Genomic DNA, 17,036 nt, shown 5'->3' with positions numbered 1-17,036 from the left:
GCATGATAAACATCAAAGCATCCCAAATTTTGATCACGTGACCTAGGGTGCGTCGGTTGTAAGTGCGAGGACTGGTGGTAAGTCCCTTTTTTTCAGCGACGTTAAAACTTTTGAAAAGGTCACTAAACGGGGACGACCCTACGGTACTGTCCGGTGTCCCGCGCTCAAAATTCAAACACTTGGCAACTGACTTGGACTTACGACGGTTGCAGTGTATCAGGAGTCCCCCGATCCCACTTTGCGACTTTCCCAGGCTAAGTCAATGGGATTCACTTAACGACGACCTGATTCACTAAACAACTGCAAAGAGATTTGCTTAAGAACCGTGGCCAAAAAATAATAATCGCAACATTTGCGCATGATTCATTTAAGGACTGCCCGGCTTAGCAATGGAAATCCTGGTCTCAATTTTGGTCGCAAGTCGAGGACTAGCTATGCAGCTTCTTTTGAGGCTTCTGAATATTGGCACGAAAGGTCGTAAAACGGGGGCCAAACGCCCTTCGTGTCTCACTTAGCGATAGAAATTGCGGCCGTAAATCGAGGACTGCCTGTTATTCTACATCAGGGAGAGGAAAACCCTTCTTTTCATGGGTTTTGGGTTATTTTTCCCCTTCCCAGAAAAAATAGGGGGAAGACTCTCTAGCTGCACCCCACATTCCTCTTACAAGACACCCCACCGCAAGCGTCTTGCCAAAGAGGGAATCGGTGGAGTCCGGCTGTTGCCACAGCACCGGCCCCATCTTGCTTGCGAATACGCACTAATTGCCGGCAGCCGATCCGTAATTAAAACTTCCCCGCTGACATTTTCCCGACATCTCAATATCAAACACTGCAATTAATCCCAGCCGCCGAGAAGGTCGTGGGGGGGGGAGAGAGAGAGGGATGGAGAGAGAGAGACAGAGAGAGAGAGAGGAAGGGAGGGAGGGAGGGATGGAGAGAGAGAGAGAGACAGAGAGAGGGAGGGATGGAGAGAGAGACAGAGAGAGGAAGGGATGGATGGGGAGGGGGGGAGAGAGAGAGAGAAAGAGAGGGATGGAGAGAGAGAGAGAGAAGGATGGGGAGAGAGGGGAGGGAGGGATGGATGGAGAGAGAGAGAGAGGGAGGGATGGCCTGAGAGAGAGAGAGAGAAAGAGAGAGGAAGGGATGGATGGGGAGGGGGGGGGAGAGAGAGAGAAAGAGAGGGATGGAGAGAGAGAGAGAAGGATGGGGAGAGAGGGGGAGGGAGGGATGGATGGAGAGAGAGAGAGGGAGGGATGGACTGAGAGAGAGAGAGAGAAAGAGAGAGGGAGGGATGGATGGGGAGGGGGAGAGAGAGAGAGAGAAAGAGAGGGATGGAGAGAGAGAGAGAGGGATAGAGAGGGATGGGGAGGGGGGAGGGAGGGATGGACGGAGAGAGAGAGAGAGAGAGAGAGAGAGAGAGAGAAGGATGGAGAGACAGAGAGAGACTGGGGAGAAGAGGGGGTAGGGGGGGCCGCCGGGTAGGTGGGTGGGGGGCAGAAGGGCCAAACTGTTGTTTGTCTAAACCATCAGTTGTGCAATTTCTAAGCTTGCTCCTTTTGTGAGCGTCCGTGCTCGACACCTGCTTTGAAAAATGGAAACAGCAGTACGGTGGGCGAGGTAGCCCCCCCCCCATCCTGAGTCTTAATTTTGCTATTTTTGCAAAAACAGCCCAGATGGGAAAAAAGAGATTTCCACTAAAGGGGGGTGGTGGTAATTAGTTGAAATCTCTTGAGAAGCATGGGGAGGGGGGAATGCATTTGCTCTGATCGACTGGGATCTCCCCCAAGGCAATGGGGAAAGAGATCACGGTTATCCTCGGTTAGGGGAGGAAACAAACCCTGATAAAGCCCCTACACACCCCCGACAGACCAGCAAGGGTGTTTGGGGGCTCAAATGGGCAAGCCTGCAACTTTTTTGGGTGTGTGTGTGTGAATTTTGGAGGGCTGGAAAAGCAGAGACGTTGCAATATGGGTAGTCCTCGAGTTACGACCACAATGGAGGCCCAAATGTACGTTGCTAAGGGAGACGCTTAAGTGGCCCCCGACTTTGCTTGTTGTTAAGTTACTCACGGAGTTGTTAAGGAAATCCAACTCGGCTCGTCGCCAAAGGGGATTGCATGACACAAACACACACACATCCCGGAACGCTGCAACCGTCATAAATATGAAACCAGTTGCCAAGCATCTGAGTTCCAATCACGTGACTGTGGGGAATGCTGCAACGGTCGTTAAGTGTGGGAAAATGGTCATAAGTCACTTTGTACCTTTGCACCACCACCATCTACTCAAAATTTCCCTGCCACAGCTATTATCAACAATAGTCTCTTGTAAACCCCTTCGCTTCATTCTCACCGCCACCATCTACTCAATATTTTCCTGCTACAGCTATTATCAACAATAGCCTCTTGTAACCCCCTTCGCTTCATTCTCATCGCCACCATCTACTCAATATTTTCCTGCTACAGCTATTATCAACAAGTCTCTTGTAATCCTCTTCGCTTCATTCTCACCGCTAACATCTACTCAATATTTTCCTGCTACAGCTATTATCAACAATAGTCTCTTGTAATCCCCTTGACTTCATTCTCACCGCCACCAACTACTCAATATTGTTCCTGTCTCCTCTGCCCTCCTCCCTACCCATTTTCCAAATTTTTCCTTTCGAGGAGCGAGGTAGGGAGCCGGGAGTGAGAAGGAGGACCCTCATTTCTAAAACGGATTTATTGTTTGGCTCAGTCACTGATGATCCCGTATTCAGCAGGAGGGACCACCAAATTTAAAAACACAATAATAATAAAAAAACAAAAAACAAAATGAGAGCAGCGCACCAGCTACAGGAAGTTGCTTTCTTCACGGAAGATAAAATAATGGAGCCGTCCGTCAGGATTGTTCTCATCGAGAACGGAAAGGGCGGGGAAGCTGACACAGTCCAGGGGGTGGTTTTTTTTTGGGGGGGCAGCAATGTTCACCCCCAAAGAGGAAATTTTGGGGCGGGGTATACAAAGCCAACCTCCTCTATTTAAGCAGCACCGTTTTAAGTCGTTGGAGATTGCCAACGGAGTAACGGGTAGAAATCTCGTCTCTTTGGCGTAAAGTCCCGGAGAGATTGTCTTCGGCTAAAATCTGGAAGTGACTCAAATCTGAATTTTCTTGTTTGGGGTGGGGGAAGCCAGCTTGGTGGTGGTGGGGTCTCCATCCGGTCTTGGAGGCAGAAAGCACAGCTTTGATATCCGGTGGTGGGAACGAGACACAACGCCTGGAGGGAAAGATCGGAGAAAGAGGGATTGTTATGAGAGCACATGGCAGCGAGATATTCGGATGCAGAAATTTGACCGGGGCCGAGCCGAGGAGGGGGAGACACGACGGTTGTCAAAGACATATTCTAATTTAGTGAGAGTGCCCAAACTTGGCATCTGAAAAGATACGAAGAAAGTTCAGCCATACTTTCTGGTTCGATTTTTTTTTTCCGCGGGGAATTTTAGCCACCCAAAACTTTCTCGGTTTGCGTTCCGCGCTCGATTATTTTGCAACGAAGAGCAAATATCACGCCCAACCCTGCCTACATTTCATTCCTGACTTCCCCCTTTCGGATCTCCCCAAATTTTAATTCCCTCTCATTCGGGGGTTACATTTACACATTCGCCGCCTCCCTCTGGAAAAGGACCGCATATCCGTACAACTTTCTCGCAAGAAAAGCAAGTTTTTTGCCGTCCGTCAGAATTGTTCTCATCGAGAACGGAAAGCGTGAAACAGGGCGAAGCTCCCAAACCAAATAGACATTTGTCTATTGCCTATTTGTCTATAGACAAATAGACACTTAGCCACAGAAATGTCGGGCTCACGGTCGTTACATCCAGGACTGCCGGTATCGGAGACACGAATCAGGTTCCGGATTTTATTCTATTTCGTGCTCCGTTGCGCGGTCGTAAGTCCAGGATATATATCCCACCTGCCAACCTATTTTCTCTTCCCCCACCCCACCCAGTTTGCAAGAAGCAAAATCGCGGGACCAAACCCACCAGAGAAATAAATATTTGTCCAGCAATAATAATAATAATAAAAGAATTTATGTTTCCATTTAAAGAAAAACCAGGCGCGAGGAACGAAGGGGACAGCTCGGCAAGGGAGGCGAATAGATTTTCTTCGCACGTTCTTAATATGCATAGATATTTTCGCCCCGAATTCTCCCGGCTATCGTTCTCAAAGACCGTCCTTTGCTGACAACGCCGCTCTCCCTCTCTCTCTCTCTCTCTCTCTTTTTCCCCCCCTTCCCTCCTTTCGTATTGACTTCTGACATTTTCATGGCTCCCTGATTTGATTTCGACAGATTATCCAATTTGTTTTGTAATTTTCTGCTTTCTTCCTTGCCATTCGGCTGGCCTTTGCCGCCGCCCGGCAGACGACCGTGGGCATTTCGCGATGCGCTCCATTTATTTATTTCATCTTGTTTTTAAACTGTGCCTTTTATGTCGGGGGCTCCAAAAGGTTAGGTGGAATCGGTGGGGCAACGATATTGTGCACATTTACAGGAGCCTGTGCTTAGTAACCACTGGCTCAGCGACGGTTTCGGGTTACGGCGGTGCTGAAATTGCCAATCAATAGATCGTTCTCAAGAGTTGGAAGGGGCCTTGGAGGTCCTCTAGTCCAACCCCGTGCAGGACACCATTTCAGACAAAGTGCTGTTCAATCTCTTATTTAAAAAGCCCCCAGTGATGGGAAAGTAAGGAAAGAAGGAAGGAAGGATTAGAGGGGGAATGAAGGAAGGATTGGAGGGGAGAAGGAAGGAAGGAAGGAGAAAAATAGGGAAGGAAGAAAGGAAGGATTAGAGATGGAGTGAAGGAAGGATTGGAGGAGAGGGAAGGAAGGAAGGAAGAATAGCAGAATAACAGAATTGGAAGGGACCTTGGAGGTCCTGTAGTCCAACCCCCCTTATTGCATTTCAGACAAAGGACTGTCCAATCTCTCGCCTCCAACTTGGGGATGGACTAAATGACCTCCAAGGAGCACCCTCTCCTTATTCCATCCGCCTTCCCCCACCCCCAATACTTACGCTCTCGTTAGAAATCCTCCGGAGCCTGAATGGAAGCGGAGAGGATCATCCCGGATTAAAGAGGCGTTCCTTTGGGATTTGGGAGCGTTGTCTGTCCATCCGTCCCAAAAGCAGCTGTGTGGTCAATCGACGGAGAAATGAGGAGGGGGTCTTCGGCAAAGTCTAAAGTGCTAAGCGATCGGTCAGCATCTTCGCAGTGGGGATAACGGTGGGGTGGAGGGATCGCTCCGCCAGCGCTCCCTAACCGGCCTTGGGGGAGGAACGCCATCCAAATTCCCTGCAGTCAGAGCCAGAGAAAGGGCACCACCAGGAGAGCCAGGCAGGCGACGCTAAGCCGGATCAGGGAAGGGCTGCGGGCATGAATGACCTCTGCTTCTGCCGGGGGGTGGGGGGGGGGAGAGAAAAGAGAGAAAGGAGGAGCCTAAATGAAATAGTAACACGCACACACACACACAAAAAATGAGAATTGAATTTTAGGCCGTCCTCAATTTATGACGACGATGGTCGGACGTTTACAACATTTCCCCACGCTTCCGGATGTTACAACGTAATTAGTTGCAAATATGATTACTTATTCCTATGCCGTTTGTTTTTTTCTCTGCATTCTCCCCCCCAGAAAAAAACTTACTCTCTGGACCGCCTCTCCCTCGGGGCTGAGATTTGGGGGCCTCCGTCGCAGGGTCTGCGGCTAGGAAGGAAGCAACAATAAGGCAGTGATCACACGGTGGTCTCCTTTCCCTCAGTCCCCAACGCAGAGTCTCGAGAAATACGCATCTATCATCCCCGGACGGGACAAATTTCACGTTTCTAAGCCGATTCTGCCTAAAAAGGAATCCTCATCCATCTAGCCACCCCGTCGGAGGTGATTAAACCACAGCTCCCATCATCCCCAGACAGCCAGGGAAGCTGTAGAGGTGGTCCTCGACTTACAACGACCCCCTCCAAGTTACAACGGTGCTGGAAAAAGCGACTTTCTACTTACAACTCCTCAACATCCCATCGTTGTACGATTCCTATTGCTGGTATTCCTAGCCAGCTTCCGACAAGCCAGATCAAGCTGGTTTCCCTTAACGACTGCAGGGTTCACTTAACGACTGCGGTGATTTACTTAACAACCGTAGCAGGAAAAAAAAGTCATAAAACCGCGCGGCGACTCCCTGAACGACCGCCTCGCTTAGCGATGGAAAAACTCCAGATCTTTTCAGAAAAAAAACCCCACCCTGGTTTTGTTTTCACAAAATCAGGAATCGTGGACACCCACAAACTGCGCGGACGGGCTAAACTTACTGGTCGCAGCTTTGCAGCAGACGAAAACACGTAGCTTCAAACACTGGCCAGGACTCTCCGGGGCAGGGATAGCTGTCGGAACGAAAACAAACCAAGAATGGTGGTTTAGAAGATCAAAAGGCCAAGTTGAACCCAGCAGAAATCGACCCGATGTATTTATTTATATAGTTTTCATCCTTTAGATTGTAGATTAACAGAAGGGACCTTGGAGATCATCTAGTCCAACCCCCCCCACCCCACCCCAAGCAGGAGACCCTACACCATTTCTGACAAACGGCAGGCCAATCTCTTCTTGAAAGTCTCAAGTGATGAAGCTCCCACAACTTCCGAAGGCAAATTCTGTTCCATGGGTTGATTCTTTTTCTCCCCGTCAAAAAGTTTATTCCTTATTTCCAGATTGAATCTCTCCTTGGTCAGTTTCCATCCATTATTATTCCTTGTCTGGTCTTCAGGTGGCTGGAATAGCCAACGGTCCAGAAGATAGGCTTAAGATATACAGAAGGATCTTGACAAACCTGAACATTGGAGGCTATCTAACAGAATGAGATTCAACGGTGAAAAATGTCAGGATCTACATTTAGACAAGACAAACCAAAATGCACAGGTACAGTATAGGTGGTACCTTGCTCCATAGTAGTAACTGTGAGAGGGATCTTGGAGTCCTAGTGGACAACCATTTAAATAGGAGCCAGACGTGTGCAGCAGCTGCCAAAAAAGCCAACACAGTTCTAGGCTGCATCAACAGAAGGATAGAATCAAGATCACGTGAAGGGTTAATACCACTTTATAAGGCCTTGGTAAGGCCACACTTGGTATATTTGCATCCAGTTTTGGTCTCCACAATGTAGAAAAGATGCGGAGACTCTAGAAAGAGTGCAGAGAAGAGCAACAAAGAGGATTAGGGAGGATAAAAGATAACGGTTGCAGGAACTGGGTATGTCTAGTTTAATGAAAAGAAGGACTAAGGGAGACATGATAGCAGTGTTCCAATATCTCAGGGGTTGCCCCAAAGAAGAGGGAGTCAAACTATTCTCCAAAGCACCTGAGAGTAGAACAAGAAGCAGTGGATGGAAACTAAACAAGGAGAGAAGAATCTTAGAATTAAGGAGAAACTTCCTGACAGTTAGAAGAATTAATCAGTGGAACAGAAGTTGCCTCCAGAAGTTGTGAATGCCCCAACACTGGAAGTCTTTAAGAAGATGTTGGATAGCCATTTGTCTGAAATGGTATAGGGTTTCCTGCCTAGGCAGGGGGTTGGACTAGAAGACCTCCAAGGTCCCTTCCAACTATTCTATTGTATTCCATTGTATTCCATTCCATTATCTATTCTATTCTATTCTATTCCATTATCTATTTTATTCTCTATTCAGAATTCTATTCTATTCTGTTCTATTCTATTCTCTGAAATTGTAAAGTCTATTCCATTCTCTTCACTTCTCTTCTCTTCTCTTCTCTATATTCTATAGGTCCTATGTTCTACATATTCTATATTATTCCATTTTAAATTGTAAACAGTAAATTCCATTCTATTCTTTTCTATTCTATATTTTCTGTTCTATTCCAAATTGTAAATCCCATTCTGCTCTACTCTCTACCCTATTCTAAACAAACTGCTACCAGTCAAGGGCTACCTATGGAAACAAACGTCCAATATAATATCCAAGTTTGCACCCATCTTTCGATCGATCGATTAATCAACTCGACCGGAGTTGATTTAAGTCGCACTCAATTCCAGCAGATGTTGGTTCATGCCAAAGGCCAAAGCATTGCCCCCCCCCCCCACTGCCCACTTCGAATGTATCTGCGGCATTCGGAGGGCATCAAAATGCAGGCGGCGGCGGGGGGGAATTTTTACGTCCCCCTCCTCATTTTGTGCGTGGCAAACAGGTGGAGAAGCCACCGAGTTCTCCTAACAGGCGTGTTTATTTCAATCAATCCGTCCCCAAAGGCATGGCCATGGAGCCTAGGCTGACACCGGTCTCCAGCACCGTGACGTTCTCGGCGTCTATCTGGTTTATTTTATTTTATTTTACATTTTTAATCGAGCACGGCAAATCGGGAAGAGAGGAGCTGCGTTTTTATGAGACAAAAGTGCCAAGACGGAACGTGATCAGTTTCAAATCGGGGCAAGTTTTTGCAACCGGAGGAAAATCTGGGCGGGTGACTGATGAAAAAAACTAAGCCAGCATCCAGACGGGGTGGTTAGGGACCAAATCCTGATTTCTCCACCCAACCTACCCCGCAAGGGGGGGGGGTTTGTTGCCGGGGCTAAAAGGGATGGCGGAGTTATCCTTTGTATCACCTGGAGTTTAGGGCAGCGGTCCAAGACTCCCGAGGAAGAATAAAAGAAATGTTGGATAATGGCATTAATCCTGCCAATTTTAAATCACAATTTAACTCAATTTAATTCTCCTCTCCCTCCCTTTGGGTTGGACTAGAAGACCTTCACGCTCCCTTCCAGCTCTGATATGCTATTATTTTGCTCCCCCATCCTTCCTTCCTTCCTTCCTTCCTTCCTTCCTTCCTTCCTTCCTGTTGGATTAGAAGACCTCCAAGGTCCCTTCCAGCTCTTGATATATTGTTATTTTGCTATTCTTTTTCCTCTCATCTCCTCTCCTCCCTTCCTTGGGGTTGGACTAGAAGACCTCCAAGGTCCCTTCCAGCTCTGATGTGCTGTTATTTTGCTCTCCTTCCTTTCTCTCTCCCTTCCTTCTTCCCTCTTGGATTAGAAGACCTCCAAGGTCCCTTCCAGCTCTGATATATTGTTATTTTGCTATTCTTTTTCCTCTCCTCTCCTCTCCTCCCTTCCTTGGGGCTGGACTAGAAGACCTCAAAGGTCCCTTCCAGCTCTGATATGCTGTTCTTTTGCTCTCCTTCCTTCCTTCCTTCCTTCCTTCCTTCCTTCCTTCCTCCCTCCCTCCCTCCCTTCTTTCCTCTTGGATTAGAAGACCTCCAAGGTCCCTTCCAGCTCTGATATCCTGTTCTTTTGCTATTCTTTTTCCCTATCCTCTCCACCGCTATTTACAAGCTCATACATAAACGTACTTATGGAAATAAGTCGAAAACCCCTTAACTTACATATATAGTAATATTCACGGCCGCTCTGGAATTCGATGCCCAGCGAAAACGGGGTAAACCTCTGGATTTTTTCCGAGAACCGGACGGCTCCGTAGGCGGCATACGGGCGGTTGCACTCCCAACGCTTGAAAGCTCCCGGCGTTTCGTAGCAGCCTTGGTATCCGTCGGCGTCCACCATCAGCAAAGTGAAGGATTCCGGCTTCCCGCTGACCAACGGCCGGTCATAATGCGGGCAATAGATATCCAGGTAGTCGTTGATGGACACCTGAATGGCATAACCTCTATCTGAATTGAAGAACCTGGAAATGGAAAGGAGAAATGGCTTTGAATGAGGTTGGTGGACTGATTAAAAATAATAATAATCCAGGTTTATTTTTTTAAGAAGGACAGAACAGGGACTCCTGCAGGGAAGCAACGGAGAGACTCTTCTTCCTATTTAACCATCTATCGACTTATCCTCTCTTGAAACCAGAGCAAGCCCTCAAACTGGGAGGCAACAGGTAGACTCCCCAATACTCTCGCCTCTAAACGACAGAGCAGGGACTCTTGCAGGGAAGCAACAGAGAGACTCTTGCTACTTAACCACCGTATCTATCGACTTATCCTCTCTTGAAAACAGAGCAAGCCTCAAACTGGGAGGCAACAGGTAGACTCCCCAACTGAGCTACTGTCACCTCTAAACGATAAGAGCAGGGACTCCTGCTGGGAAGCAACGGAGAGACTCTTGCTACTTAACCACCGTATCTATCAACTTATCCTCTCTTGAAACCAGAGCAAGCCCTCAAACTGGGAGGCAACAGGTAGACTCCCCAACTGAGCTAATCTCACCTCTAAAGGACAACGCATACAGGGAAGCAACGGAGAGACTCCTTTCCTACTTATGTGCATTTCCCATCCACTTATCCCTTTAAGAGAGAGAGAGAGAGGAAGCTCTCAAACTGGGAGGCAACAGGTAAAACTCCTTCATTGATCTTCTCTCAACTGTCACAGATCCATCACTCATACAGGGAAGCAATGGGTAGGCTCCTCTCCTCTTTATCCGCCTGATCCATCCAGCCAGCAGTTCGAAAGCACGTAAAAAATGCGAGCGAGAAGGGAACGGAGACGTCTTCGGACAGCGCTGGCTCTTCGGCTTTGAAAAGGAGGTGAGCAGCGCCCCCTAGAGTCCGGAACAGTTAGCCCAGATGCGCGAGGGGAAGCTTGACCTAGCTGCTAATGTCTGCTTATTTCTCGCCTGCAAATCCCCCCCACACACAGACACACAAACACAAAGGAAAAAAAATTACTGGTGACTTTCCCAGCGCAACATTTTTGGTGTGGCCCGAGAATTGACATGCCGGCTTTGAAGAGGGATGCACCAACAAAACTTGTGCAAGACACGCAATTCCGCCACCCCATCGGGCTGGAGAGGTTGCAGGGCGTTAAAAGAGAGACAGAGGCCGCCACGAAAATAATTAGAAATGCCACTGAGCTGTTTTGATGCTGCGAAGATGAAAAGATTCGAAGCATCTTTTCCGGTGCCGAGAAAGAATTTTGGAGCCGTTTTTAATTCGACTTTAATTACAGGGAGTCCCCGAATGACAACTCATTTAGGGACCGTCCCAAGTTACGACGGCAAACCCCCCCCCAAAAAAGGAGGAATCATTTTTGCATGCATCCCGACGGTCATGGGATCCAAACTGGGACCTTCCCCGCACCTAGAAATCTAGCCTCTCAGGGAGAAAGCCTCCGCTCTCCTCCTTTCCTCGCAAGCTCCACACGCATTGGACAGTTTCAAAAAAGCGAACCTTAATCAAGGAAGCCGCCTTTGCAAGGAAAAGGCGAGAGAGAGGAGGCTTTCTCCCTTGAGAGGTTAGATTTCTCGGTGCAGGGAAAGGACCGATGTTGTGCAACAAGGAGCAAATTGTTGGGGGGGGGGTGTTTTTTTCTTCTTTACCTGTCAACCCTTCCTCATAGAGGTAGCGGGAGTGGCCAGCTAACTCTTCCCACAGTCCTTCCTTGGTGTGGGTTTAACCAGGCATCAAATTTGCTGCCAACTAACTTCTCCCACGCTGAGAGCAGCAAAAACAAGCTGGAATGTGTGTGTATCTCTCCCAGGAACGCAATTGCCACACAAACACACCTCCCTCCCTCCCTCTCTCTTTCTCTCTCTCTCTCTCTCTCTCTCTGCGCCAACCACCCAGGCAGTTCCTTTCTAAAGTTTAAAAAAAAGAAGTTGGGGGGATAAGAAACATTAAAACTCTAGAGCCCAGGATCAAATTCCCACCCAGAGTACAGCTAATCCTCGACTTCCAACAAGCTGGTTTAGTGACCGAAGTTTCAAAAAAAAAAGCAACAGTATGACCGTTTTTTCACGCCACACCCAGGCGATCAGAAACGTCAGACCCGCGGCAACTCGGATTTACGACGGGCGCACGATGCTCCTTTTGCGACCGTCCAAAAGATTCACCGAACCACCGTGGGACTGAATTTCAATGATTTGCCGAATAGCCAAAGGCCGTAGAACGGAGCAAAACGTGCTCGAGAAATGTTTCGCTTAGTGACATAAACCTTGGACTCAAATTGTGGCCGTAAGGTGAGGACTGCTTGACGTAAAAGAGCTGGGTCTTTTGCTGCAGATGTTGGGGGTCCTTTTTCAGCCTCGGGTGACCCCCCAAAATCTTTGATGTGTTATATATAATAGGAATCTCTCTCTCTCTCTCCCTCTCTCTCTCTCTCTCTCTCTCTCTCGCTCCTCCTTAGTTTCAAAAGTTTTGCTGAGATTTAGGGTGGAAAAAATGCATGTATTTTTACCCAAAACACGACTCTCTGCAATTCCCTTTATAGGTTATAAATGGCAGATAAGGAATTGTGGAAAAACAGAAAAACAGAGAGGTGGCGAATTTTTGTTTTATTCACCTTTGCTAAGTTTTAAGCATTTCTTTTCTTCTTTTTTTTTATCCTGCGAATAAAACTTGGTTGTTTAGAGAGAAAAGGCCCTGGATTTTTTGTTTTTTAAACTACTTAAGCCCAAGGGGAGGGGGGGAAGCTGGTTAATTGCAGCATCTGCAGCCAGCTTCTGGAGACAATCCTGGTTTGTTTGAAGAAATGCAACTATTGGCTTCAAAAGTGTCTGGAAAAACCCGTCTCCACGGGAAAAGAAGGAAGCTAAATGGAAATAATCGCCAGAAAAACAAGATGGGGAAAAGAAAAAGGTATCCAAAGGAAGGGGACATAATAAGAAGGAAAGAAGAAGAAAAGAAGAATGAAAGAAGAAAAAAGAATGAAAGAAGAAAAGAATGAAAGAAGAAAAGAAGAATGAAAGAAGAAAAGAAGAATGAAAGAAGAAAAGAAAAAGCCAGCTTGTTAGTAAGAAGAAACAGAACAGGGAAATAATCGCCAGAAAAACAAGATGGGGAATAGAAAAAGGTATCCAAAGGAAGGAGACATAAGAAGGAAAGAAGAATGAAAGAAGAAGAAAAGAATGAAAGAAGAAAAGAAGAATGAAAGAAGAAAAGAAGAATGAAAGAAGAAAAGAAAAGAAAAGAAAAAGCCAGCTTGTTAGTAAGAAGAAACAGAACAGGGAAATAATCGCCAGAAAAACAAGATGGGGAATAGAAAAAGGTATCCAAAGGAAGGAGACATAAGAAGGAAAGAAGAATGAAAGAAGAAGAAAAGAATGAAAGAAGAAAAGAAGAATGAAAGAAGAAAAGAAGAATGAAAGAAGAAAAGAAAAGAAAAGAAAAAGCCAGCTTGTTAGTAAGAAGAAACAGAACAGGGAAATAATCGCCAGAAAAACAAGATGGGGAATAGAAACAGGTATCCAAAAGAAAGGAGAAATAAGAAGAAGAAAAGAAGAATGAAAGGAGAAGAAAGGAAGAAGAAGAAACAACAGAACCATCAATGTGATAAGAGTCAGCTTCAACTATTGGGGGAGATAAATGCATATTTTGGAGAGAGAGATGGAGGGGGGGGAGTTTTGCAAACAGCAACCTGCTTAACCTCCCCCTCCCCAAAATTATAAAGCTGGATCTCAGCCTCCCCCTCCCCCCCAAAAAACCAGCCCTGACTCATTGAACAAACATGGCAGAGGTGGGGAGGTTTGCCCCCTTCTTCCCCCTGGTGGAGCAGAAGCAACGGAGGGGAAGATAAGTTAAGCCCCTTCCCCAATAAAAGGGGAGATCAAAGGGAAAGCTGAACTTCCAAATGGAGGGAAAGGGAAGGGGAAGGGAGGGGGGGCGGGCGTGGGGGGAGCCGCGGGCACCTGGGCGGCCTTCAAACAAAGAAGATGCTGAGCGCGCAACATGGAGCCGGGCACAGCCGAAGCCCCCCGGCCCAGATCCCCTCCTCCTCCCCCTCTGCGACCCCCGCCCGCCGCTTTAACTCCTTCTGTCCCGTTCGCAAAGTTTGAGAAACTTTCTTTCTAAAGGAGAGACGCGCGGGGGTCGGAGTTGGGGGGTGGTGGAAAGAGATAAGGGGGGGGGGCAGGGTTGAGTTGGGAGGGCCCCGTTTTTTGGAAAGGGGGGGAAAAGAGAATTTGGGGGGGGGTTCTTGCGCTTTCTTCCTGCCCTCCGACAAAGGGCGCTCATCCTCTTGTGCGGAAGGGTTTGGGAGAGGAGGGGGTGTCTTAGGAAAAGAGGAGGGGGGGCTGAGGGAGAGGCCCCCTCAGGGGTGCAAGCGCTTGCAAAGGTCTGAGGGGAAAGGAAGGAAGGAAGGATTAGAGGGGGAGGGAAGGGAAGGAAGGAAGGAAGGAAAGGAGGGATGTATTGGAGGGGGAGTGAAGGAAGGATTGGGGGAGAGGAAAGGGATGGAAGGAAGAGTTAGAGGGGGAGTAAAGGAAGGATTGGGGGAGAAGGAAGGAAGGATGGATGGATGGATGGATTAGAGGGGGAGTGAAGAGAAGGAAGGAAGGATAGATTAGAAGGAGAGTGAAGGGAAGGAAAGAAGGATTAGAGGGGAAGTGAAGGAAGGAACGATGGATTAGAGGGGGAATGAAGGAAGGATTGGGGGAGAGGAAAGGGAAGGGAGGAAGAAAAAGAAGGAAGGAAGGATTGGGGGAGAAGGAAGGGAGGAAAGAAAGGAAGGATTAGAGGGGGATGGAAGGAAAGGAAGGAAGGATTAGAGAGGGGAGTAAAGGGAAGGAAGGAGGAAAGAAAGGAAGGAAGAAAAAGAAAGAAAGAAAGAAAGAAAGAAAGAAAGAAAGAAAGAAAGAAAGAACCATTCCAGAGCCCTGGGAGTGGAGGATGGGCGAAGGAACCCTGGCGGCGCCCCCTCCCCATTCCCCCTCCCCTTTCCCTCCCCTACCTGGGGTTGCTGGCGTTCCAGTAGACGCTGTGGCGGAGGCCTCGCACCTGCCGGGCCAGCAGGGACCCCCAAAAGAGCAAGAGCCCCCAAGGCAGCAGCAGCGCCTCCGTGGGGCGCATCGCTCCGTCGGGAGGGAAAAGGGGGGCGCAGCGTTGGCGGCGGCCCGGAGGAGTCGCGGCGGGAGGGAGGAGGGGAAAGAGGCCGGCCCCGCCTTCCCCCTCCCCACACCTCGCTCGCAACTTTCCCACCAATCAGGAGCCGAGCTGGAGCCCCAAAAGAAAAACAAAACTTTGAGCCAAACTTCGGAGCGAGGCGGAGAAGGCGGGGGGGGGGTTAACTCTTCGCGGGGCGCTGCCTCCATTCATCGGGGCAGCTGAAAGGGGCCGAGGGGAGGGAGGGAGGGAGGGAGGGGGTGGGGACCAACGTTCCCTCCGGCTTCTACTCCTCTTCCATCAATCAGAAGAGAGCGGGGCCTTTGGGGGTCATCTAGTCCAACCCCCTTGCACAGAAAGAGGGAATAACAGAGCTGGGAGGGGCCTTGGAGGTCATCTTGTCCAACCCCCTGTTCAAAAAGAATAACAGGGCTGGAAGGGGCCTTGGAGGTCATCTAGTCCAACCCCCTGCTCAAAAGAGAATAACAAGAGCTGGAAAAGACTCCGGAGGTCATCTAGTCCAACCCCCTGTTCAAAAAGAATAACGGGGCTGGAAGGGGCCTTGGAGGTCATCTTGTCCAACCCCCTGCTCAAAAGAGAATAACAAGAGCTGGAAAAGACTCCGGAGGTCATCTAGTCCAACCCCCTGTTCAAAAAGAATAACAGGGCTGGAAGGGGCCTTGGAGGTCATCTTGTCCACCCCCCTGCTCAAAAGAGAATAACAAGAGCTGGAAAAGACTCCGGAGGTCATCTAGTCCAACCCCCTGTTCAAAAAGAATAACAGGGCTGGAAGGGGCCTCGGAGGTCATCTAGCCCAACTCCCTGTTCAAAAAGACAGAACAGAGCTGGAAGGGTCCTTGGAGGTCTTCTAGTCCAACCCCCTTGCTCAAAAGACAGAATAAGAGAGCATAGAGTAGTCTTTATGACGCGATAGACGACAAATGCATTTAACAGATAAATAAATGTTTATTTATACAGTTTTTATCTATGTAGATAAGTGCCACCTGCTTCAGAGCTGGTCAGGTGTCACCTGCAAGGCGGGGAGTTGTCTAGCCTGATCTGCCAGAACCTCCAACTCCAAAGGCAGTCTATCTGGGTGAAACCGAATCGCCATAACTGAAGTGTCAGCATCTGTGTGATATTATCAAGGTGCCTGTTTGTTTACAAACGTTCGTTTAGTGGCCCTCAGAAACCTACGACGGCCCTGAAAAAGGTTGTAAAAGCAAGGTGGTCCTTAAACGAATCACAACCGATTTTACCACTTTTGTTTTTTTGCCACACTTGTTGAGCAAATCCGTCCTTAAGTGAATCCAGCTTCCCCGGTGACCCGGGACTCTGCAACCATCATAAATATGAGTCAGTTGCCGAGTAGCTGAATTTTGATCATGTGGGGAATGCTGCGATGGTCATAAGGGCGAGGACCAGCCAGGAATCGCTTTTTTTCAGCACCCATTGTTAACGTCCGTCACTAAATGAACGGTCACAAGTCAAGGACTATCTGCAGTGTCCCAAGTCACGGGATTCCCCCTTTTGCGACCTTCTCACAGTCAAGGGGGAAGTCGGATTCACTGAACGACCGTGTGACTGACTTAACAACTGCAGTGGTTCGCTTAACGACCGTGTCAAGGAAGGTTGTAAAACGGGGCGAAATTTCAGCTGCCAAGCCCTTCTGCTTTGGATCATGGCTGCTCCATTTTCCACCCGTTTAATAAATCAAATTAAATTAAATTAAATTAAAGGCAACGCTCTTGAGGAGGTGGACTAAAGCGCCATCTAGTGGAGAAACGACACAGAGACTGGGGAGGGAGGGAGGATGAAGGTAGTCCTCAACTTACGACCACAATGGAGCCCCAAATTGATGTCGCTAAGCGAGGCATTTGTCATAAGTCAGGTTTGCCCAAACGTTGCGACTTTTCTCGCCACGTTCGTTGACGTGCTTCGCTTTCCGGTGTTAAATGAGCCACACGGTCGTTAAGCGAATCCTGCTTCCCCGTGGGTCACCAAAGGGGATCACGCAACCGTCATTAAGTACGAGTCGGTTGCCAAGCGTCTGAATCTGGAACCCGTGACCACGGGGAGGCTGCGGCGGTCATTAAGTGTGACATGTGGTCATAGGTCAATTTTTTCAGGGCCGCATTCATTTCGAACGGGCGCTAAACGAATAGTTATAAGTCGAGCACTGCTTTT

At 48.4% G+C, this 17,036-nt stretch overlaps 1 protein-coding gene across 1 annotated transcript; it reads right to left on the bottom strand.

The window, feature by feature from the left end:
* Nucleotides 1-2,705: 2,705 nt before the first annotated feature.
* On the bottom strand, nucleotides 2,706-14,929 carry EFNA4 (ephrin A4). Its single transcript, XM_081968282.1, has 6 exons — nucleotides 14,698-14,929; nucleotides 9,415-9,713; nucleotides 6,337-6,408; nucleotides 5,678-5,737; nucleotides 5,050-5,424; nucleotides 2,706-3,255 (listed from the first exon to the last, which is right to left on the bottom strand). The coding sequence occupies exons 1-5, from the start codon at nucleotides 14,814-14,816 to the stop codon at nucleotides 5,333-5,335; spliced, it is 642 nt and encodes a 213-aa protein (XP_081824408.1). The 5' UTR covers nucleotides 14,817-14,929; the 3' UTR covers nucleotides 2,706-3,255; nucleotides 5,050-5,332.
* Nucleotides 14,930-17,036: the final 2,107 nt, after the last annotated feature.

Source organism: Natrix helvetica (genome assembly GCF_964273705.1).
Source record: "Natrix helvetica genome assembly, chromosome: 16".
NCBI classification, from domain to species: Eukaryota; Metazoa; Chordata; class Lepidosauria; order Squamata; family Natricidae; genus Natrix; species Natrix helvetica.
Note: the sequence above shows the minus strand (reverse complement) of the source record. Positions and strands in the feature narration are given on the sequence as shown.